Source organism: Etheostoma spectabile, chromosome 9, assembly GCF_008692095.1.
Source record: "Etheostoma spectabile isolate EspeVRDwgs_2016 chromosome 9, UIUC_Espe_1.0, whole genome shotgun sequence".
In the NCBI taxonomy this organism is placed as follows: domain Eukaryota; kingdom Metazoa; phylum Chordata; class Actinopteri; order Perciformes; family Percidae; genus Etheostoma; species Etheostoma spectabile.
The window spans coordinates 33,646,084-33,669,905 of record NC_045741.1 but is presented as its reverse complement, the minus strand read 5'-3'; the positions used below and the strand labels follow the sequence as shown (position 1 = coordinate 33,669,905).

At 39.8% G+C, this 23,822-nt stretch overlaps 2 protein-coding genes across 2 annotated transcripts; one reads left to right on the top strand and one right to left on the bottom strand.

Annotated features, from left to right (window-relative positions):
- Positions 1-567: 567 nt before the first annotated feature.
- Positions 568-9,000, bottom strand: LOC116696241 (coiled-coil domain-containing protein 18-like). The gene is made up of 7 exons (XM_032527071.1): positions 8,982-9,000; positions 6,191-6,613; positions 3,509-3,610; positions 3,168-3,304; positions 2,740-2,857; positions 1,936-2,049; positions 568-1,004 (listed from the first exon to the last, which is right to left on the bottom strand). The coding sequence occupies exons 1-7, from the start codon at positions 8,998-9,000 to the stop codon at positions 601-603; spliced, it is 1,317 nt and encodes a 438-aa protein (XP_032382962.1). The 3' UTR covers positions 568-600.
- Positions 9,001-11,366: 2,366 nt separating this feature from the next.
- Positions 11,367-19,426, top strand: LOC116695352 (uncharacterized). Its single transcript, XM_032525566.1, has 9 exons — positions 11,367-11,551; positions 11,660-11,722; positions 12,532-12,801; positions 13,711-14,133; positions 14,307-14,369; positions 15,700-15,756; positions 15,914-15,988; positions 16,606-16,681; positions 17,957-19,426. The coding sequence occupies exons 1-9, from the start codon at positions 11,533-11,535 to the stop codon at positions 17,973-17,975; spliced, it is 1,065 nt and encodes a 354-aa protein (XP_032381457.1). The 5' UTR covers positions 11,367-11,532; the 3' UTR covers positions 17,976-19,426.
- Positions 19,427-23,822: the final 4,396 nt, after the last annotated feature.

Below are 23,822 nucleotides of genomic sequence, written 5' to 3'. Positions count from 1 at the left end.
TTTGGCTTTAACCCTCGTGTTGTCCTCGGGTCAAACTGACCCGTTTCAAAGTGTTTTATATCAGAAATATGGATTTCTTTCAACCAAATTGCCCAAAGATAACATGGATGATTCCATACAACATTCTTCAGGTGACATTAATGATACTTTCATTATATTTTTGGGTGTTTTATTTCATCTTGTAGCATTTGAATTCTTTTTTTTTTATGGTTTCCAAACAGTATCCGGACTAAACTTTGACATCTACCCATCTGAGATCCACTCAACATCCTCTGATCTTAACTATCAGTCAAAATAATTCATAATTTCTGCCTTTTTTATCTAAAAACGTTTGTATAATTTGATATAAATGAGGTTTGTTGACCATGAATTCCAAGAATAAGTGTAAAACCTGTTATTAAACCAGCTCAGGTTTTTCAAAAGAAAGCGCCAAAAGCTGGAAAAGGAAGAGAAATAGTTCAGAAAAAACTACAAAAACTTCTGAAAAGCACAAAAAAAATATTGTTTTTAATTTTGACCTGGAAGGACAAGTTCATGGTTTCTGGGAAGACAACACGAGGGTTGAGTTACACATGTTGACTTTGTTCCCTTGGAGGTACTTCACCCAAAGTCTTCCTCCTTCCTTCGGTGTATTTTGTGAACCTGGATGTCTATTGGCTCCAGGAGTCTCTCGGTGTCCAGCAGCTGTCTCTCATGGTCTTTCTTGGTCTGGTCCAGTTCCCACTGGGCTTGGAGGAGGTCTTCTTTCCGTCTCAGTAGTTCCTCCGGTTTGTCAAAGGTCGCCTCTCGCTGGGTTATCTCCTCCTCCACAGCCTGGAGGTTCTGCTTGTTCCCCTCCCGCTCCGCCTCCACCTCCTCCAGGAACTCTCTGAGCCGACCCCTCAGGTTCTCCAGCTCGGTCTTCACCTCCATCAGGGTGCGGACCAGGTCTTCTCGGTCTTCCTCCGTCTGCAGCGACTCCTTCTGCAGCTGCGTGTTTCTCTTCACCAACTCGGCTTTCTCGCCTTCTCAATAATAGAGATGTCCATGAGGGTTAAGCAAATATTAATTCATATGATAATTGTTTTATCTGATAGCATTTGGTTTGTGACATTTCATATACAGTATATGACAAATGAGACAAAAAATATTAAAAGCATTTTAAATATAAAATGTTTTGGACTAACTACTGATGACAATAAAATATGTGGAATCTCATGAAATATCACTTTAACCCTCATGTTGTCCTCATGTTGTCCTATATCAATGTTCTTTTTAATTCCCCAAAATAACATGATTGATTCCACCCAACGCTCTTTTCTAACTCAAACATTAGGTATAATTTCCTATAAATGGGGTTTATTGACCATAAATTCCAAAAATAACTGTAAAACTGAAGTTAATGAGTCAGCGTTACATAGTGTTAAACGTCAAAAAAGTGACAGACATTGAAAAAAGGGACAAAACCATAAGAAAAAGTTTTTAAAAAATTGATCAAAAGCAACAAAGGGGTTAATTTTCAATTTTGACAGGAAGACAACACAAGGGTTAAATAATATGAAAGATATGTTCACATTTTAAATGATTAACCCTTGATTAGTTTTTATAGCTTATATATGTAAGTAATGCTGCATAACACCATTACAGTGAAGCCTTTGTTGGATATGAAAGTCGGATTCCCATTTGCTGCCATTAAAACAGCCGAAACTCTTCCTGGGGTCCACACACAACCAAACGTAACATGAAAAACAAGACGTATAACACGATAAAAGTCTCGCGAATAAAAACGTGTGTAAGACTGATTTAATGCTGTTTCCAACAATGCTGCTTCAAAATGTATAAAGGAAAAAAAAACAGTAACATGAAAATCGAAGATACAGACATTAAATAGCACAGAAGTTAAAATGGGAATAAAATACATACTAAAACCGACAGATAAACAGAACTGGGACTTACGTTTCCATCTGTACATGCCATAAACGGCTAGAGTTAAACTCAGAGCCATGTCCACCAGGACACCCCCCAGGCTCATGTGCTGAGACACTTTGGAAATGGATTCAACCAAATCAGCTGAAACGAGAGCAGAACCACAAACCATTCACTTTACAACAACAGTCCAACTATCTTCCGGTATGGCTGCTAATTGAGATGGATGTGTTGGTTCTTCAGAGCTTGTTGCGTCTTTGTAAAGCAGATTTTGTTTTCTGCAAACCAAAATGCCCTTTTGCTAAAAGGCTGCCATGTGCAGAACGTCTTGGGTTACGTATGTAACCCTTGTTCCCCTTAGAGGGGAACTCGAACTGCGTCGGTTGCAACACTATGGGAAACATCTATAGTGTCGTGACCGACGCAGTTTGAGTTCCCCTCGAAGGGGAACGTCTTGGGTTACGTATGTAACCCTTGTTCCCCGAGATAAGGAAACAAGACACTGCGTCGGTTACGACACTATAGGCGTTTCCCATAGTGTCGTAACCGACGCAGTTCGAGTTCCCCTCAACGGGGAACCATGCTTTACTAATGCAAAACTCTTATTTAGGCTTGTGTAGTAACTACAAATGTAATTAAGCCAGATTTGGAAATGTAAGAAATGCGACATTTAGCTAATCAAAAAACATCAATTCTCAAATGTTAGAAGTTGACTTAAAAATTCTATATTGCACATTACGGGGGAATTTAAGACCGATAATACGAACAGTGAACATAAGAGTGCATGTAACAGATACTGCTGCTACTACTGACTCCAGAATAAGTGTTAGTTACCTCCACAGGTGTGTATGAGCAGGAGGATGAAGACGGTGTCGAGGGGCATCGATCCACTGACGGCCTTGAATGCAGGTTCAAAGAACGGTCCATCTGTCATGTTCAGCTTTGTGGATTTCTAAAAAAAATAAGAAATGAACGAGCTGCAAATCCCAGAAAGACTGAGAAATATTGAAGAAAAAAGTGGAATTGATGTAAGATGCAAAACAGTCACGACACAAAGTAAGTAGAGAGTTTAAATGAAATGCATCAAAGGTCCCCGGCAGGGCACACGCCTCTGTTCAGTCATAAACATTGAGATGTTTGTCAAATTTGCTTTCTTTTGCAACTTTTTAGCAAAAAAGGAATTTGGGCATTGTCTTTACAACGTATAGGAATTCAGTTCATATAAAACATATACAAACATATGTTAAATCCCTCTCTGTTACCTTTGTACATTGTGGTTTCTCCTCCTCCTGTTCCATCACTGTATTGGACACATGTTCCCCTTCATTTTCCTTCTGTGACGGTTGAATCAGTGCATTTGTCTCTGTGTTGTCCATTTTATCATCTTTTGGGAAATAGTCTAAAATCAAACAGCACACAGCAGCATTGTAATGAAACAGACAACATCATATTTATGTGGGTAAATAAAACATAACAGCAGCGATGAGACATTTACTCGAGCCTTTCACTCCGAAGAGCAACATAAACCACGCAGTACAACACAACCAGACTTCCATAATGTGATCACAAGTATTTAATATATGTGTGTCAAACTATGACTTACAATTCACTGTCGAGAACAAGGCTACAGCAGTAGCAAGGACCCCAGAGACGGGAGGACGCATGGCAGGGACACAGTAGGACGCACTGGAGGACACACACTCAGCTGGAAAGATAACACACAACACAATGTGGGACTTAAAGTCACTCAGAGAAACACTACAACTTACATGACTATGGGTTAAGAGCAGGGCTGTAGTCAAGACCACCTTAGTCGAGTCCAAGACAAGTCCAAGACCAGGACTAGTCGAGTCCAAGACAAGCCCAAGACCAGGACTAGTTGAGTCCAAATCAAGACAGAGTCCAAAGGGGTTTGAGTCTGAGTCAAGACCGAGTCCAAAGAGATTTGAGTCCAAGATAAGACAGAGTCCAAAAGGTTTTGCTTTTGAGACAAGACCGAGTCCAAAGAGGTTTGAGTCTGAGTCAAGACCGAGTCCAGGACAGAATAAAGGTCTTATGCATGACAGTATCAAGACAATCATTTTGGGTTTCACTTTCTCTCCAATATTATTATCAACATAATAAAGACACCTGGACTCAGTCCAGACCTAAAGACATATTGGGCAAGACCAGTGGCCAAGACCGAGACAAGTCCGAGACCGTATAAAAACGGTCTCGAGTCCGGACTCGAGTACCACAGCCCTGGTTAATAGTAATGTTTCTGTGATCATAAAACTGAAACAGCTTTCCGCTGCAGACAGCGTGCACGCTGTTTAATCAACAACATCATTGGGCATTTTTCTAGACAGTAATATTTAGATTGGAAACAGATTTTTTTGTACAACTTCAATAGAATGAGCTACGTAAGTATGTAGAAGAGATGAATCTACAAAAGCTTCCCTACCCACTCACTGCGTCACGGTCTCCTGGGCGATCACAGTCCTTAAATAAAATACCTCGGACTTTGATCCCAGGCAACTGTGATCAGATAAGGTGTGTTCACTGGGGATTTTCCAGACTTTGTGCTGCAGCTTTTACATAAATAATAATCATCATTGACCGCATTAAGCCTGTCTCACCTTGCAGCAACAAGTCACTCATTACTCCCGTTTTATTAACTCCCTGCTGGCCGCCTCCCACTGTTAATACTGGTTTAAAATGTTAATTTTTGACTTACTGGGCGATGCTTGATCTGCCTCGGAGCCCTCGGTCCAGACATAGACCTCCGGTCTTTATAGCAGGGATTTTAATGTAGCTGAGCTTGGATTTGGAGCGGCATCTCACAAAGTCTCTGAAAAACAATCTTTCTAACCCTCCTTTTGTCCTCTGGGTCACATTTCACCCATTTTTAAAAAGTTTCTAAATCAGAAATTTGGGTTTCCTTCAACTAAATTGTAAAAAAAACAAAATAACGTGAATGGTTCCGTACGACGCTCCTCACAAGTTAATTAACTGATTAGTTCTCTATTTTCATTGAATTTGAGTGCTTTATTTAATTTATATTATTGTAAGAAAAGAAAAAACACTGAAAAAAGTGACAGAAATATAGAGAAAATCGACAAAAACGTCCAAAGAAATGAAGAAATAATTGACAAAGACATTGTAAAAAGTGAGAATGAACTTCAAGAAAAGTTACAAAACATCAAAAAGTGACAAAAAAATGTTGGAAAAAGTTTCAAAAACTTCAGAACAACAACAGAAATGTCCAAAAATAAACAAAGTATGTGGACACAGTGTAAAGGGGCAATCCTTTTATTCTATTTACTTGATTTGAACAATTTATATTTAAAATAAAAGTATATATATGTACACACACATACATACAGTACATACATACATACTGTACATACATATATATATATATATATATATATATATATATATATATATATATATATATATATGTGCTCACATACAAAACAATCCACTTTTATTTTGAAGTGCAAGGAAGTAACCTGTTCAGTGCTTTTGTTGTCTTAAAGAGTGAAATGTTTGTAAGATGTGAAATAAAAAAGTCAGTTTTGTTGTGTGAAACTACAACATAATGGTAAGTAAAATGTTAAGTTTGAATGACACCCACACAGGATTCAACAAAAGCCACACAAAGTCCCCAAATAATCCAAAAAGGTCCGGGGGGGGGAAGCGGAGCAAAACCTGGGAACGACGGCGGGGCATAACTCACGGGGAAAAGAGGTACAGACTCGGGAAAACACGTAAAAATACACAAGGTAACGAGAGGCAGGGACGCAGGTGGGAAACATCAGGTAAACACAGGAGACACAGGAAGTAGAACTAAAGACACTCAGGGGAACGCCAGACCGGGGGGGGGGGAACAGGATAAAAAAAACATTAATTAATTATTTATTAACACTGACACTGTAGTAACAGAAAAGTTTCATCCTACAGACGCAGCAACCAGCTGCTGCAGGGAGGAGTTTCTTTTACTGCTCTAACTTTCTAATTTTTACTCCAAATGGATTAACTTTTTGAAAATCCAAACCACAAATTTAAAAAACTAAATACAACAAATGTTTACGAGAGTACTTGGAGTACAACGTGATCAGAACATACAGTGTGCAGCATTTCAAAAAGAGCCAATAGCTAGAAAAAGTGAGAAATAAATCAGAAAAAGCAACAAAAAACATTGGAAAAGCACAAAAAAAATATTCATTTTCAATTTTGACCTGGAAGGACAAGTTCATGGTTTCTGGGAAGACAACACGAGGGTTAAGTTACACATGTTGACTTTGTTTCCTCAGGGGTACTTTCCGAAAGTCCTCCTCCTTCCTTTGGTGTATTTTGTTGACCTGGAGGTCTATTGGCTCCAGGAGTCTCTCGGTGTCCAGCAGCTGTCTCTCGTTGTCTTTCTTGGTCTGGTCCAGTTCCCACTGGGCTCGGAGCAGGTCTTCTTTCCGTCTCAGTAGTTCCTCCGGTTTGTCAAAGGTCGCCTCTCGCTGGGTTATCTCCTCCTCCACCGCCTGGAGGTTCTGCTTGTTCTTCTCCCGCTCCGCCTCCACCTCCTCCAGGAACTCTCTGAGCCGACCCCTCAGGTTCTCCAGCTCGGTCTTCACCTCCATCAGGGTGCGGACCAGGTCTTCTCGATCTTCCTCCGTCTGCAGCGACTCCTTCTGCAGCTGCGTGTTTATCTTCACCAACTCGGCTTTCTCGCCTTCTCAATAGTAGAAATAGAAATGTCCGTGAGGGTTAAGCAAATATTTATTCATATGATAATTGTTTTATCTGATAGCATTTGGCTCGTGACATTTCATGTATAAGACAACAAATATTTTATACATTTTAAATATAAAAGTTTTTGGACTGATGACAATAAAACATGTGAAATCTCATGAAATATCACTTTAACCCTCATGTCGCCCTCATGTTGTCCTCATGTTGTCCTCATGTTGTCCTCATGTTGTCCTCATGTCGTCCCCATGTTGTCCTATATCAATGTTCTTTTTAATTCCCCAAAATAACATGATTGATTCCAACGCTCTTTGCCAAGTACAAGTCTCTACTTTCATTAATTTTGGGTCTTATTCTATTTTATAGCATTGTAAAACAAATGGAAGTGTTGTTGAAATAGTGTTGAGTAAAAGTTGACATATTCCAGTCTGTGATTATCATCAACATCCATTCCTTTAATTTTAGTCTCAATAATTCCTAATTTCTGCTTTTCTAACTCAAACATTAGGTATAATTTCCTATAAATGAGCTTTATTGATCATAAATTCCAAAAATAACTGTAAAACTAAAGTTAATAAGTTAGTGTTATGTAGTGTTGAAAACATAAAAAAAAGTGACAAACATTAAAAAATAATGAGGGTTATTGACCATGGATTCCAAAAATTAGTGTAAAAACTAAAAACTAAAAAAAAGTCTGGAAAAAGGGACAAATATAAATTTTTGTCCCTTTTTTGACCCGGGAGGACAACACAAGGGTTGACGTTTTTCTTTTTCTTTTCAAATGCTATGAAACTGAATAAAAACAGCCCAAATTCAATGAAAGTAATCATTAAATTTACCAAAGATCATCCATGCATCCATGTTATTTTGGTTGAAAGAAAATTCTGATATAAAATAAACGTTGAAAATGGGTCAAATTTTACCCCAAGGACAACACAAGGGTTAAGAAAATACTTTTTCACATCATCAAATGTAGCAGAGAGTCGGTGTTTCGCGGTACAACGTGTTATTGCCGTAACCATTAACACGCCGGGACTTACTTTTACATTTACGCCAGACAACGAGGACCAGTAGAGCACCAAGAACCAGACCAGCAGAGACACACACCGCAGCCATGGGAACACACTGAGAGGTAAAACCACCTGGGAGGGAGAGAGAGACGTGTTAAACTCATGTTGTCCTCATGTTGTCCTCATGTTGTCCTCATGTCGTCCTCATGTCGTCTTCATGTCGTCCTCATGTCGTCCTCATGTTGTCCTCATGTTGTCTTCATGTTGTCCTCATGTCGTCCTCATGTTGTCTTCATGTTGTCCCCATGTTGTCCTCATGTTGTCCTCATGTTGTCCTCATGTTGTCTTCATGTTGTCCTCATGTCGTCCTCATGTTGTCTTCATGTTGTCCCCATGTTGTCCTCATGTTGTCCTCATGTTTTCCTCATGTTGTCTTCATGTTTTCCTCATGTTGTCCTCGTGTTGTCCTCATGGTGTCCTCATGTCGTCCTCATGTCGTCATCATGTTTTCCTCATGTTGTCTTCATGTTGTCTTCATGTTGTCTTCATGTTGCCCTCATGTTGTCCCCATGTCGTCCTCATGTCGTCCTCATGTCGTCCTCATGTTGCCCTCATGTTGCCCTCATGTTGTCTTCATGTTGTCTTCATAATGTCCTCATGTTGTCCTCATGTTGTCCCCATGTTGTCCTCATGTTGTCCTATATCAATGTTCTTTTTAATTCCCCAAAATAACATGATTGATTCCAACGCTCTTTGCCAAGTACAAATCTCTACTTTCATTAATTTTGGGTCTTATTCAATTTTATAGCATTGTAAAACAAATGGAAGTGTTTTTGAAATAGTGTAAAAAAAAAAGTAAAAGTAAAAGTTGACATATTCCAGTCTGTGATTATCATCAACATCCATTCCTTTAATTTTAGTCTCAATAATTCCTAATTTCTGCTTTTCTAACTCAATTATCAGGTATAATTTCCCATAAATGAGCTTTATTGACCATAAATAACTCAAACTAAAGTAAATAAGTTAGTGTTACATAGTGTTGAAAACACTATGTAACCGTGAAAAAAAGCATCTTAAGTGTTGAACAAAGGAACAAAAACATGAGAAAAAGTTAAAAACATTGATAAAAGCGTCAAAAAAAGTGTTGATTTTCAATTTCGAAGGGGACACAACACGAGGGTTGACCTCATTTGGTTCAACAACACTCATTAAATCAATTTGAAATGTATCCGAATAAGGAATCCACAAAATACGGTTGGCTAAAAGAAGGCGTTACGACAGGCAGAGGAAAATGTTTTATGTGTTAGTTTTATCACAAAAACAACTAACTAAAGTACTCACTTTGCATCAGATCAGACATCTGGATCGCTGGAAAATGATTTTCTGGAAACAAGCAACAAGATGTAATAAAAGGAACAGATCATGTGGCAAAAAGCAAAACATCTTGATTGTTAACCAGTCAATAATAAAGTAAAGTTGAATCTTAACCTTACTTTATTGCATTTTGTATCTTTTTATGCCACTTAAACCTTTCAACCCTCCTGGTGTCTTCAGGTCTGACATGACTCCTTTCCAAAAGTTTCCATATCAGAAATTTGGGTTTCTTTCAAACAAAATGTCCAAAAAAGTAACGAGGATGGTTCCCAACAACGCTCCTCACACGTTAAATTAATAATCAGTTCACTGCTTTCATGGAATTTGGGTGTTTTTTTTTCCAATTTTATAGCATTTGGAGAGGAAAAACAATTGGTAAAAGTGTAAAAAAGTGTAAAAAAAAGAGAGAAAAATGTCAAATTATGTAAGAAAAATGTCAAAAAATGGGAAAAAAGCCACAAAAATGTTAAGAGGGTCGACCAAAACGTCGATTAAAAAACATTCAAAAATGAAAAGTTCCAGGTCGCTGGGAAGACAACACAAGGCTTGAGAAAATAACTACAATTGAGGCACTATAGCCACTTGTGATGGCAACCCTGATTTTAATTTACAAATAAGCAATGATGAATGTTTAACAGTTAAAAGATAACAACAAAATGAATGTTATAATAGCGTACCTGTCGTATGTGTTAGCTCCACTCGGGGGTGCAGTCATCAAACTCCTCAAGTCAAATGATTTGTCCTTTTGGTCGACTGTTAGCACGCACAGGTAGGTCGTAATTCAAAGTGCTTTACACAAAACAGTTAAAAAATAAAAACTGATGAACACAATAACAGTTAAAGTGCAGTATGAGAAATTAAACATTAAAGAAACGATGAGGTGTGCTCACTCTGCAGATCGGGCTGTTGGAGGTTCTACTGTGTATTCACCATGATTACAGTTCAGTCCGAGGACTCTTGTTCTACATGTCGTTGGACCACAGCAGAACGTAGTCAGAGTCTGGGGGTCTAGACTCCGACCTCATCACACCCCACAGCTGTGTTTCCATTAGCAACGGCCTAACACGGGGCAGGAGAGGTCACGGGACACACTGACTAGAATGTCCTGCCACCAGGAAACACACTGAGCTGAACATTAACACACCAAACTACGTTTGAGTTTCAAGTTTAACTTGTGTGCTTATCACGATTTGCAGTCATGTGAAATGTCCTCCTACAGGTGTAATTACAGGCCGCTGGCACAATATAAACAGAGCACTTACTTCTACTACTACTGGCTCTTTGTAATGTCAGGCAGCCCAGATGTGAAAGTGTCTGAGTGACTGCAGAGGGCAGAGCAGGACTACTTTACTCACTGCAGAGTCCTGCAGGATAGAGGAGACCTTCTCTGTTGTGTAATAAACACGTCCTACTACCCTCAATACAAAGATCATTTCATGCATTGATATCAATCCCTTCAGAAATCTATAAAGTCAAAGTCAAAGTCAAGGTCGGCTTTATTGTCAATTTCTTCTCATGTCAAAACATACAAAGTTCCCCTCTGTCCCACGGTGGAGACAAGACATGTTTAACCCATTAGGTCCACAGACAAACATAACGTTCAAGTAAACAATATAAAAAAGTAAAAATAAGAAGACATATACAATGAGGAAAATATAATGGTGAGGACTGTGTCCAAGTGTTTGAGCAAGACGTTAAGTCTCAGTCTCCCTTAAGGGGAGGGAGGGAGGCAGCCATACTATATTTAGTCTTTAGTCACATGGAACAGCTGTTTTTTATACATGTTTTATTATATTTTAGAATAAAACCCCAGTGACTCAGAATTCAAGACTCAATACCAATCAGAACAAATGTGACCATGTTTTTTCTTATTATACTAAACACAGTCTTTTGGCACAAAGGGTTAATACGTCAGTGTTGAGTCTGTCTCTGAGGACGGACGTTTCTAATGTTTGACCCTCGTGTTGTCCTCCTGTCCACCAGGAATTCAGGTCAAAAGTTTAAAAAAACATACTTAATTTATTTGACATTGTACCTGAAAAAAAGAAGAAGAAGGAATTATGGATTATCTTGACTGATAGGGTCAGGATACGTTATGAAACCATTTCAAAATGTCTTTCAAACGTTATAAAATTGAATAAAACACCCCAAATTCAATTGCTTGAACCAATTGTGCAAAGAATGATGCACGCATAATGTGCATGCATCCATGGTATTCTGGGTAATTTGTAAGAAACTCATATTTCTGATATAAATACATTTAGAAACCGGGTTATTGTGACCCGAGGACATCACAAGGGTTCAGGTTAGCCTCCTGTCTTTGATCTCTAGCACGCACGCTTGTCTGTTTTTAGGAGTGAGATTATTGTCTGCACCATAGCAGTTCTGCCTCACATAGATATTTGTAGATAAACGTTATTAAACCAGAAATAATGCCGACAGGAAGGGGAGGTGCTGATGTACATCATGCATTGTGTTTCAGTCCGTTGGTCAGACAGTCTTCAGACAGGAAGACAGCATGGAGGTCCCAGCTCTCTGTGAGTTCTGAGTCTCTGTATCACTGCTTTACTCAGCTGTCTTTATAGCCAGTGGACATATATCTGTGTTTTATTTGAGACAAACTGTCTCTTTATGTGTCTCTCCAGGGACGGACGTGTTGCTCCTGCTGCTTGTGAGAGTCGACCACTGCTACTCTGCTCAGAAAGCTGGTAAGTTGGGTTTAAATAATCAGCTGGATACTTTGTTTGTGCTTGGCTGTGTGACATTTTGAATAATTATCTTATCTTTGTTTCTTCATTACCTGCTGAACTGTGTCTTTTGTTTATACTGAAGCAACAAAGAGACCAAGAAAGATGAAATATGGAATTATGATATTGCAACCACAGTACTCTGAACAATAGTAGATCAAGTTACCCTGCTAAGAGTACCTTTAAATGTAGATGTCTTAATATGAGGGTCCTGACAGTACCTAGGTAAGGACTACTAGCCAGTCAGAGCAGAGTATGAGGGCCCTGACAGTACCTAGGTAAGGACTACTAGCCAGTCAGGAGCAGAGTATGAGGGCCCTGACAGTACCTAGGTAAGGACTACTAGCCAGTCAGAAGCAGAGTATGAGGGCCCTGACAGTACCTAGGTAAGGACTACTAGCCAGTCAGGAGCAGAGTATGAGGGTCCTGACAGTACCTAGGTAAGGACTACTAGCCAGTCAGAAGCAGAGTATGAGGGCCCTGACAGTACCTAGGTAAGGACTACTAGCCAGTCAGAAGCAGAGTATAAGGCCCTGACAGTACCTAGGTAAGGACTACTAGCCAGTCAGGAGCAGAGTATGAGGGCCCTGACAGTACCTAGGTAAGGACTACTAGCCAGTCAGAATAGTAATTCTATGCTGTTAATACTAATGTAAAACCTTGTCTTGTTTTTGGGGACACTGGTAGTCTAGACCAGCTCCATATGAAAAGTGTCCTGAGATATCTTGAATATCTGATTTGATTCCTGACTTTCTGTGTGTCCATCTCAGATTTTCCGGCGTTTCCTCGCGTTCTTCCAGACAGACTGCAGTTTTTTGAGTACGAGTCTGTCAGTGTGATCTGTCAGGAGTCAGGTGGTGCGACCGAATGGCGAGTGATGAGGAGGCTCAACAACAGAAGTCCAGCAGAGTCTTACACCTGGAACTCGTCAGCACCGTCCCGCACCATCCATCCCACCTTTGAGAGTCAGAGTGGAGCGTACTGGTGTGAAGATGCAGAGGGGAACACGGGCAACGCTCTCAACATCTCCATCGTCCATCGTACGTCTAGAAATAATCAAGAGTGTTTGGTTTCTTTGAAGCAGTGACACAGTCAACTCAATTTAGCATTTCGTATAAAGTTGTACAATTCAACAATGGGACATTTTAATGTAAGTCAAGAAACATATTCAGGATGATAGTATGAAGAATTACACGTGTGCTATCTTGGCTGCTAAGTTTGCCACTTAAAAATTACAAGTGTACTTTTTATGATACAGTTTCAAAGTGTGATGTCTAACACTTGAACTAGAAGGCAGCCATGTGGACATCTGGTCCGTGTAACGGGCCGTCCCCAAATTCCTGAGCTGCCTGAAATCCGACTGATCGTCCGAGAGCCGTTTATCAGATAAATGAACACTGCACATCAGACAACTCCTCAGGTAGAAAGTGGTCTGGTTCTAAAATGAGTTGGGGAAGACCACTTCGGGGCAAAAGTAGGACTTCATCTGTACAAGGTCTGCACGGTGTAACCCTCATGTTGTCTTAGGGTCAAATTTGACCCGTTTTCAGTTTTTTCACCACAAAAAATGGGCCGTCGACTTTAAAATAACTTGAAATAACTTGAAATAACTTTGGAAAAAAACATCAAAAAAGCACCCACAATATTGAAAAAGAGACAAAAATGTCAGAAAAAGCGATGATAGTGTTTTGTGGTTGACGGGAAGACAACACAAGGGTTAAATTAAGAGACTCATGGTGATCAACCATGCAATTTAAGTTCCCAAAATTTGATTTATTCATTTCCCCATTAATCAAATACATCTTGAAACGTCTTGTACAAATTAAGGGTTAGTGTTACTTTCAACAATATAATTCCATAATTCATGCCAAATACAGGAATGGTCACTCTCCTCCCTGTTCAGGTTGTTTGCTATTTAATCTAAAACCTGTTTTTATCACCCGGACCAGCTGATTCTGTGATCCTGGAGGTCCCTGCCAGTCCCGTAGCCGAGGGGGACAACGTGAGTCTTTACTGTAGAAAGAAGGATCGTCAATCAAATCACATCGCTGATTTCTACAAAGATGGATCCACGCTCGGGACCCAGTATTTAAGCCAGATGACCCTTCGAAATGTTTCCAAGTCGGATGAAGGACTCTACAAGTGCAGCATCTCCAAAGCTGGGGAGTCACCGCAGAGCTGGCTGACTGTTTTAAAAGGAAGTAAAGGGGACGAAGGCCTGTTTAATAACTCTGCTCCAGCAGCCGACGAAGACACCGGTCCTTCCGGTCGCCCCCCCAGTCTGCCCATCCTGGTCTGGATTGGTGTCGGTGTTTCAGTGGGGGCTCTGATCCTGTTGGTGATGGGACTTCTTCTCAGTAGGAAACACAGAGGTACAGCAACACCGTCTCCCAGAAAGCACATCTACATATTTATTCAGTAAATGACTGGATTGATTCACGTCTCTGGTCTCTGGTTCTTTACCTCCTCTTCTCTTCATTCTCTACGAGTTCCTGTTTCTTTCTAGTTTTTCTACTGATGGCATTTGGTCTTTTCTGTCCTCCAGTGTTTGGCTGTTTGTCGTCTAATAAACCAGAACCAGGATCGCACTCCCCCGCTGATCCCACAGGTGAGATGAAGCCAAGATGTAACATGGCAGACGTCAAATGCAAAATATTAACAAGTTAACCCTTGTGTCGTCTGTTGTGTTTATGAACTCACTCATAAACCGTTGTCCAGTCAACAATGAACTTGTGTTTGACTTTATTGAACGAGCAACATCATGTGCGTCTTACATGTGCTTTTTTACCTCGCTAGTTCTAAATCTTCTCATGTAGTTTACCTTGTGTCTGTAAACCAGTATGTCCATCTAGTGGCCATACCAGGAACTATCATTGAATGCATTCTGCATATCAACACATCGTCTTCCCGTCAAAATTGAAAACCAACACTTTTGTTGATGCTTTATATCAATGTTTTTTTTAATTTTTCTTACGTTTTGTCCCTTTTTTCAACACTTTTGTCCCTTTTTTTTAACCTTATCAACACTACGTAACAATAATTAACTTTAGTTTTACAGTTATTTTTGGGAATTTATGGTCAATAAACCTCATTTATAGGAAATTATACCTAATGTTTGAGTTAGAAAAGCAGAAATTAGGAATTATTGAGACTAAAATTAAAGGAATGGATGTTGATGATAATCACAGACTGGAATATGTCAACTTTTACTCAACACTATTTCAACAACACTTCACTTTGTTTTACAATGCTATAAAATAGAATAAGACCCAAAATTAATGAAAGTAGAGATTTGTACTTGGCAAAGAGCGTTGGAATCAATCATGTTATTTTGGGGAATTAAAAAGAACATTGATATAGGACAACATGAGGACAACATGAGGACAATATGAGGACAACATGAGGACAATATGAGGACAACATGAGGACAACATGAGGACAACATGAGGGTTAATATATTGACTGCATGCTAACAAACTCCCTTTACAGTCTTATAGCTTCAATTTCCTGGTTATAAACTATTCTTTCCATTTCTCTTTTAGCTTCAACTCTTTCAGACACTTGTTTGCGATGTAATACGTCGTCTGGTGTGCACCTGGGCACCGTTCTTGCTGATGTGTGATGTGTTAATCCTTTGTCTTGTACTGCTTTACTGGCACTTTCTTTTAAAGAACAATGAGGACCACGATGGAAATAAGTCCTGGACGTCATTGTGTTTTTGTCCTTCATTGTATTAGATGTCTTTTCCTGTGTGAGGCGTTCTTAATGCAATTAAATAAATCACATCAAAATGAGGCCTCTGGAATTTAAGTTCAGTCTTATATTGTAAGCCTACATGCCATGCTACATGCTACACACTGTATATGAAAGATTGTATGCCCGTTATTATTACGTTTTTCAGTTAAAATACAGCATTAATGTCTGTTTTCCTTTTTCAGATTCAAATCAACATCATGCAACATACGCTGTTGTCAAAAAACATAGAAGAGAGAAAGGTACGTTATGTTATATTGCTTCTACTTTTGTTTTAATCACGTCATATTTTAAGTGGTATAATGCTATAGGTGCAGTATACAGTTAACCCCTTTAATTATTAATAATTAACCAGTTTAACGATGGAAACAGCTGTGAGAAAGTGTGTGTTTCTTTCAGTGTGTGATGGCGACCGTGCCGGGGATCTGGATCTTGTGACATATGCTGCTGTTAAAAAACCAAGGAAGAAGAAAGGTAGTTTTTATATTATGTCACTTTTGCTTTACTGTGGTGCAACGTGTTTTATCTTCAGCAATATAGACATAGAATATTCAACACCCCGTTCAAGGAAGAACTAAATTACTAATTAATAGTTGTAAGTTTTGAACTTTTACAACTTTTCCATTCTCTCTGCAACGTAAATGTCACTAGTGTTAAGAAGTGATGCATTTAAAACTGCAATACTAGCCCTACATATCTTTAGATGTGTGTTTTCACACACTGCATTTCCTTATAAATAGGTACTGAATGGTTTCAGGTGACCCTGTCAGTAATAAACCACACATGGAAACCACAGACTGAAACAAAGCGCCGTCTCAGCAGCTTTAATATAGTCTGCAGTACCAGAGGCGCTGTGGTTTTATATTGTAAGATGGAAAGTTTTAAAGAAGACCCATGAACACACCAAACAGCACAATATGACCAACAGCTGTGTGTACCGTCTCTGGGACCTTTAAGGGAGACATAACCTGAAAGCAGTCTGCATCAGACCACAACAATGCCTTATAACATGTTTTTTGATGCCATTTTAAAGTTGTACAAACCATCTCACAGTAAATCCTGTGTCCCGTCGTGTCTGTTCTCCCAAACAGAGCCGAGCGGGTCCGGAGCTGCTTCCCACCGCTGTCTGACGGACGACAGTGTCCCCTATTCTACAATCAGCTACAGGTAAGGCTGAAGAACATGCACTCAACTGGGTTCAAACCACCAGGTTACCATAGCAACGCCAGGATGAGGATGTGAGAGTTCAGGGAAAACTTCCCGAAATCAATCAGGTTTTACAAAGAGGAACTGGAATATGTTGACCTGATAGATAGATAGATAGATAGATAGATAGATAGATAGATAGATAGATAGTTAGATAGATAGAGAGATAGATAGATAGATAGATAGATAGATAGATAGATAGATAGATAGATAGTTAGATAGATATGTAGATAGATAGATAGATAGAGAGAGAGATAGATAGATAGATAGATAGATAGATAGATAGATAGATAGATAGATAGATAGATAGATAGATAGTTAGATAGATATGTATATAGATAGAGAGATAGATAGATAGATAGATAGATAGATAGATAGATAGTTAGATAGATATGTATATAGATAGAGAGATAGATAGATAGATAGATAGATAGATAGATAGATAGATAGATAGATAGATAGATAGATAGATAGATAGATAGATAGATAGATAGATAGATAGATAGATAGATAGATAGATAGATAGATAGATAGATAGATAGATAGATAGATAGATAGATGATAGATAGATAGATAGATAGATAGATAGATAGATAGATAGATAGATAGATAGATAGATAGATAGATAGATAGATAGATGATACATAGATAGATACTTTATCCAACCTCTTGTTGTCGTTCATGCTGCTGTTTTACTTACAGGATCTTGTTGTCTTGCTCTCACTATTGTAGAGTTTTAGACAAACTCTTTGGTATCTTAACAAATACAATTTAAAATATCTTAACTAACCTTCTAACTGATCCCTTGACTTACCTCGAGCGCCACCATGGAATTAAATTTGTTTTTGTTTTTCAGTAAAATATTGCGACAACTATTTGGAGGATTGCCACAAAATTTGGTTTAGAGATCCACTTTTTATTCAAAAAATGCAGTGTCGAATTATTTGGTTCATGACCAGAACATCTGCAAAACTAATTCCCATCAGCCTCAGCTGCACTTCACTGCCAATTAACAGACATGAGCATGCTAACATGATAAATTAACATGATGATCATATTCTACATATGCAGCAGCATGTTAGCATTGTCACTGTTAGCATGCTGCGTAGGACGGAGGCTCCAGCGAGGACATTCTTGTCTTTTTGACGACCCATGACGTAGATGAGGTCAAATCAAAGCTCACATCACTTACGTGCTACCCTATGTGACCTTTTCTTCATCCTGTGTGTTTTACAGGCCACATGCACCCGACTGAAGCACCGAGGGGGGGGGCCGTTCAGAGGTCTACTTCTGTATTTCAGTTAGGAAGTCGTACTGTAAAGTCACACACTTTTGAAATCCATTACAAAGAACATTTGGTGTATTTGGTGTTATCAATACTCAAAATTTAATCATAAACTAATTTCAATTTAAAAGCATATCTTCCAAGTTTTTAAAACCAGCAGTGAATTCACAGAAACAAAGATTATATTGAAGTGGTGAAACAAAACCTGCCACTGTTGTTCCTCTTCATGAGATACACATTTCTTTAATGTTGTTGTATTTCTAGAATGAATCTTTACATTAAATGAAAACTATAATCGTATTACAGATGTTGAAGGAGATGAATCTCTTAGGAAAATTCAGTTGAGTTGTAATGAGCAGAGTGCATTTACAGAAAAAGTAGCAGCTTACTGAAAACAAAAGTTTAAAACAAAAAATTAAAATTTAAGAAAACATAAGCAAGCCGACAGTGTGGTGTGTGTGTGTGTGTGTGTGTGTGTGTGTGTGTGTGTGTGTGTGTGTGTGTGCTACGTGACCTAGTTCACACTCAGACACAGAACACACAGGACATTGTCTAAAAACCTTAAAGTAATCTCCCCTTCTTTCTTTTTGGTGTTTGCACCACTTTCAAATACATAGCCGATGGTTTAAGTATAACATTCCTTAAGTGTTTTTGTCTTTTGCATTTATTTATCCTTCATAGCACTGGCAGAATACACTCTTAAAGTGTCCTTCAAACTTTAATTTTTGCATACTTGGATAAGGTGTTTTATTGTTTTACCTCAGTATCTGTTATGTTCTTACTGAGTGGATATGAGCGTTTTGCACCAAAACACCTCTCATGGTTTTAAACATTGTCATGAGACGGTTGAACATAGCAGGCGAACAGTGGACGGAAAATTGTGGTCTAGCATTTAGCTGCTCCAGTTCACGTCTGCATAGGAGGACGACAGCGTACGTGGCCTCATGCAGGTGGTGTGACAGGTCTCGCCTCCACCTTGCTCTTACCTTTAATAAACTTTGGTTAAGACATTTGTAAAATGAGTCCCTCGTCCCCCTATCAGGACGCTGTATGAGGCTTGTGATAAGGGGATGTTAAAAGTGATGCTCGGGGGGGGGGGGGGTTTGTGTCGGAGGCTTTGCTGCTTTTTTTTCTTGGTAAAACATCAGGCCTACACTGTCTCCCTCAGACGATGAGCATCGCATAAGATAATGACAATTAAATGTTCAAGTGTAATTTACACTTTGTAACGATTTGGTAAAACTTTGAGTGTAAGCTAAAACGTTGGTGCCTCCTGAACTTGGAACCACGACCTGTCTCTACATTCCCACAGTTGAACTGTAGTTGACCAGGGCGTGGGGAGAGATCAGCAGAGATGGAGGATTACGCACGGTCAATGTGAAGCAACTCCTAAATTTATTGAAGAAACGCCAGGCAAAATTCAGAGTGGCTAATAATAATTCATGATAATAATTTGAAGTTGAATAGGCCCAGGCATTAAGGTATGTAACCCCCCCCCCTACCTTTTAACTGCTACATATATTTTTGTCATTGTTGCTGTACCAATATCTGATCTGCTGATTGTTGAATAATAAAAAACGTAAGAACCCAAGACAGAGCTCTGGTGTGCACCTCATTTCTCGGGTCCGGCGGACCAAGGACCAGGAGTTTCAACCAGACCTCGTTAAGCCCCCGAGGTGAGTATCAGCCAAACTCACACTACGGCTTCCCACCCCTGACTATAGAAACACACGCCATTATTCAAGAAGAGGGGTCTTAGATACCGTGTGTGCGTTGGTTGATCTGTGTGTGCAGGTGTAGAGATGTGCATGAGGGAGGGGGTTTTCAGGCCGAGGGAGGCAGATGATGTTGGAGGCTCGAAAACTGCATCACACAGGCTAGTGGATGTCAAATTAGGAGGAAGCCCCCCCCCCCCCCCCTAGCTTACTTCTTTGGATAGGAAGCCAGGGGTCTATGGGCAGAGGACCAAACAAGTTTATTAGGACCAGTTGCTTTAATAAGGGGTACGAGCCCGCCAAAAAAAAGCTGTGATGACTCTGGCGTCAGTTTTGACTCTTTTTAAAGGTGCCGGTCCTGCCGCTTGGGGGGTCTGAACAGCAACGCTGGATGATGCGTCGAAAGAAAGCCGCCTCGACACTGTTTCTCGATTATGAAGATTATCATATCAAAGATTCAGCGTCAATTTACAAGCTCTGCAGAAAGCTCGGAGAGTCAGATGAACACACTCTCGCTTTCAACACCTTAGACATTCATTATGTAGGATATGTTTAAGTCACACGTTAGATAACATGTAGGATTTGCTGCGTGGTGATCCAAAAATCACATCCAAGTTATCACTTTTTAGCCCAAACATCCTTTCCGAAGTTCACTCCAACTCGAGACCAAAATACAATGTAAATCAACAGTATGTAATTTGAACAGAACCTGATTCAAGTTACAAATCATTAGATATTACACACTGCAAAACTCAGCGAGGCGGGCTGTGTCTCTCTCTCTCTCTCTCGCTTTCTCTCTATCAGAAGTTTACAGAAGATCACATCCCGTTTGACATCAGGAAAAGGTTTCCGTTCTTTAAAAGTTCAGCAGTGAAAGTAAGGTTTTAGTTTTAGATCCTCTGCGACGTCCCCCCATCAGAGGGAGGAGTCAGCTGGAGATGAGGAAGCACGGCGTTAACTTCTGCTCCCACACAGGGTCGAAAAAACGTGGGAATAAATAGAAATACTTTTTACGTAACGACATTCAAGGCAAGGTCAGAGAAGGTGAACAAAACAACAAAGGGAAATTAAATCAGTCACTATATCACCATAGTAACGCTCTGCTGATGCTGTATGATAATGAGTTGATGCTTGACCCTCGTGTTGTCTTCCTGTCAAAATTGAAAATCAACACTTTAGTTGACGCTTTCTATCGATGTTTTTAACTTTTTCTTATGGTTTTTGTTCCTTTTGATGCTTTTTTTTCTCCATTTCTGTCAAAGTTTAGTCCGGATACTGTTTTAAAACCATAAAAAAAAAAGAATTCAAATGTTATAAGATTAAATAACACACCCCAAAAATTCAATGAAAGTAATCATTAATTTTACCTGAAGAATGTTGTATGGAATCATCCATGTTATTGTTGGCCAATATGGTTGAAAGAAATCTAACATTTCTGACATAAAACACATTGAAATGGGTCAGTTTGACCAGAGGACAACACAAGGGTTAACTAAAAGCGTTTGTATAATTTGATATAAATGAGGTTAGTTGACCATGAATTCCAAGAAGAAGCGAAAAACCTTTTATTAAACCAGCTCAGGTTTTTAAAAAAGCACCGAAAGCTGGAAAAAGTGGCAAATAAATCAGAAAAAATGACAAAAAAATTGGAAAAGCACACAAAAAAAATCAATTTGGACCTGGAAGGGCAAGGTCATAGTTAACGGGAAGACAACACGAGGGTTAAAATACACCATAGTCCTTATTAATATGCTGCAGCACACAAGGTACATGTAGGTTTATGATGGACAGACTAAAAGAGCTTTAAAGAATCCCACGTCTGAACCAATCAGAGGCCTCAAGGACTGAAAAGGCTAATTTTAGGGTTAGGGTTAGGGTTGGGGTTGGGATTAGGGTTAGGGTTAGGGGGTTAGGGTTAGGGTTAGGGGGGGTTAGGGGTGGGTTAGGGTTAGGGTTAGGGTTAGGGGGTTAGGGTTAGGGGGTTAGTGTTAGGGTTGGGGTTAGGTTTAGGGTTAGGGGGTTAGGGTTAGTGTTAGGGGTTAGGGTTGGGGTTAGGGTTAGGGTTTAAGGTTAGGGGGTTAGGGTTAGGGGGTTAGGGTTAGGATTAGGATTAGGGGTTTTCCCTCTCCCTTGTGTGTTTTTATTTGTTTTGCCTTCTTTCTGTCCTGTGCTGAGGGGGTGTGTTGCTCCTGGCTCTCTCTCCCTCTTCAACAGGACACCTGTGGGGGCCTACACACCTGAAGCAGATCCAGCTCCTGTCTTAAACCCCGGCGTTCCACTCAGTCTCTGCCAGATCGTCTCTTCTCCCCCATTGGTAACGCTCGCCACGGCCAGCCCTGGTGGTTTTTGCTTGATTGGGTTCCTAAGCGTTTTTTTGCTCCTGCTTTAGGTCCCTGCTTCAGTCCTGGAAGCCCAGTCTGCCTGCACCAGCCTAAATGTTGTGTTTTTTGGACCTGCCTCCCACCTGGCTGCTCAGTCCCAGAGGACTTCTTTGCACCCTTTTTCCATTGTAGTCAATAAATCTCTCTTCCTGTCTCCCAACCTTTCCTCTGTGTCTGCTCCTGATTCTACTAGCAGCCTAATAGTTTTGATCAAACTGCTTATTTCAAGTGGCCGGGTTGGCTCAGTGGTAGAGCACCTGCACATATACTGAAAGGTTTGTACCTCAATGCAGAGGTCAAGGGTTCAAATCTAACCTGTGATAATTTCCTGCATGCCCCCCCCCCCCCCACCTAACTGTCCTGTCACAAATTAAAGGTGGAAATAAAGGCTTGTTTCAAGAGCATTAGTAACTTGTTTGTAAGAGATGTGTCATATTGTCCACTAGGTGTCCCCAATGTGCTTTGGGTTATGTGATGTTCCTTTGGAGTTTTTTGCCAGGTAATGATGGGTTGCTAGTCGGAGAACCATTAATGCTTTTCTGACAACTATGCTACGCTAGGTGCAGCTCATTTAATTTTATTCTAATTTCTAATTTCTGCTTTAATACTCAAACATAGGTATCATTTCCTAAACTTTATTGACCATAAGGTATAAAGTTAATAAGTTAGGGTGTTGAAAATTTTTAAAAAGTGACAAAAATTGAAAAGAAAAGGGACAAACACGTAAGAAAAGTTAAAGACATTGTCAAAATTGAAAATCCACACTTTTGACAGGAAGACAACACGAGGGTTAACTGTTAAATCTGGACTTTTGATAGATTTTATTAGTTGGACTCTAAATACAGAATGTGTATCCTTTAAAGAGGTCGGTGCACGCAGAATGCTGTCACAATGAAATCTGGTGTTTTTCCACAGTGATGTTTAATAGAAATGCATCTGTAAGACGTTGAATTTTTACACTCATTAAAACCAAAATGCAAATAAAAACGCTGGAACATGAATGCGGAAATGGACAGATCTGTACATAGAACAGGAACCAGCTCCGGCCCCAATGACCTCAGATAGTTGCCCTGTTCTGATATTCTAAAGCAGGGATCTTCGGTCCGGGACCCTTTGTGGATCCTAAGAGTCACTGCAAGGGGCCACCGACTTTCTATTTTTTTATTTTTTTAAATCCAAAACGCAAAAGATGTCTAAAAACGTACATAATGTCAGGTGTAGAGACGTGAGGACCCAGACGCAGTAAGAAGCAGGCAGCAGAATGAGGTGTAGTCCAAGGGTTTATTGCATTAAGGAGTTCATGAATAACCAAATAAAAAGGCAAAAACACCGTCCAAAAAACAACTCCAAAATCCAAAAATCCAAAGAGGTCCAGGGGTAAAAGGTCAGCTGGAGACAGGAAACAAAAACAGGGACAAACTCACAGGGAAACCCAGGGAACAGGAACAGACGAGGGAAACTTCTTCTGGACCAGACAGACCAACAAACGCCCACAAACACTAAACAATGTGACAAGAGACAAAGGGAACACAAGGGTTAAATACAAGAGGTAACCAGGTAACGAGGAACAGGTGAGACGTCAGGTGAATCACATTAGGACGGGGCGGGACAATCAGACAGGCACAAAGCAAAGCTAGACAAGACAGGAAACCAGGAAACCATACTGTCAAAATAAAACAGGAAGCAGAACATGCAGACACTTACCGGGGGAAACACAAGGC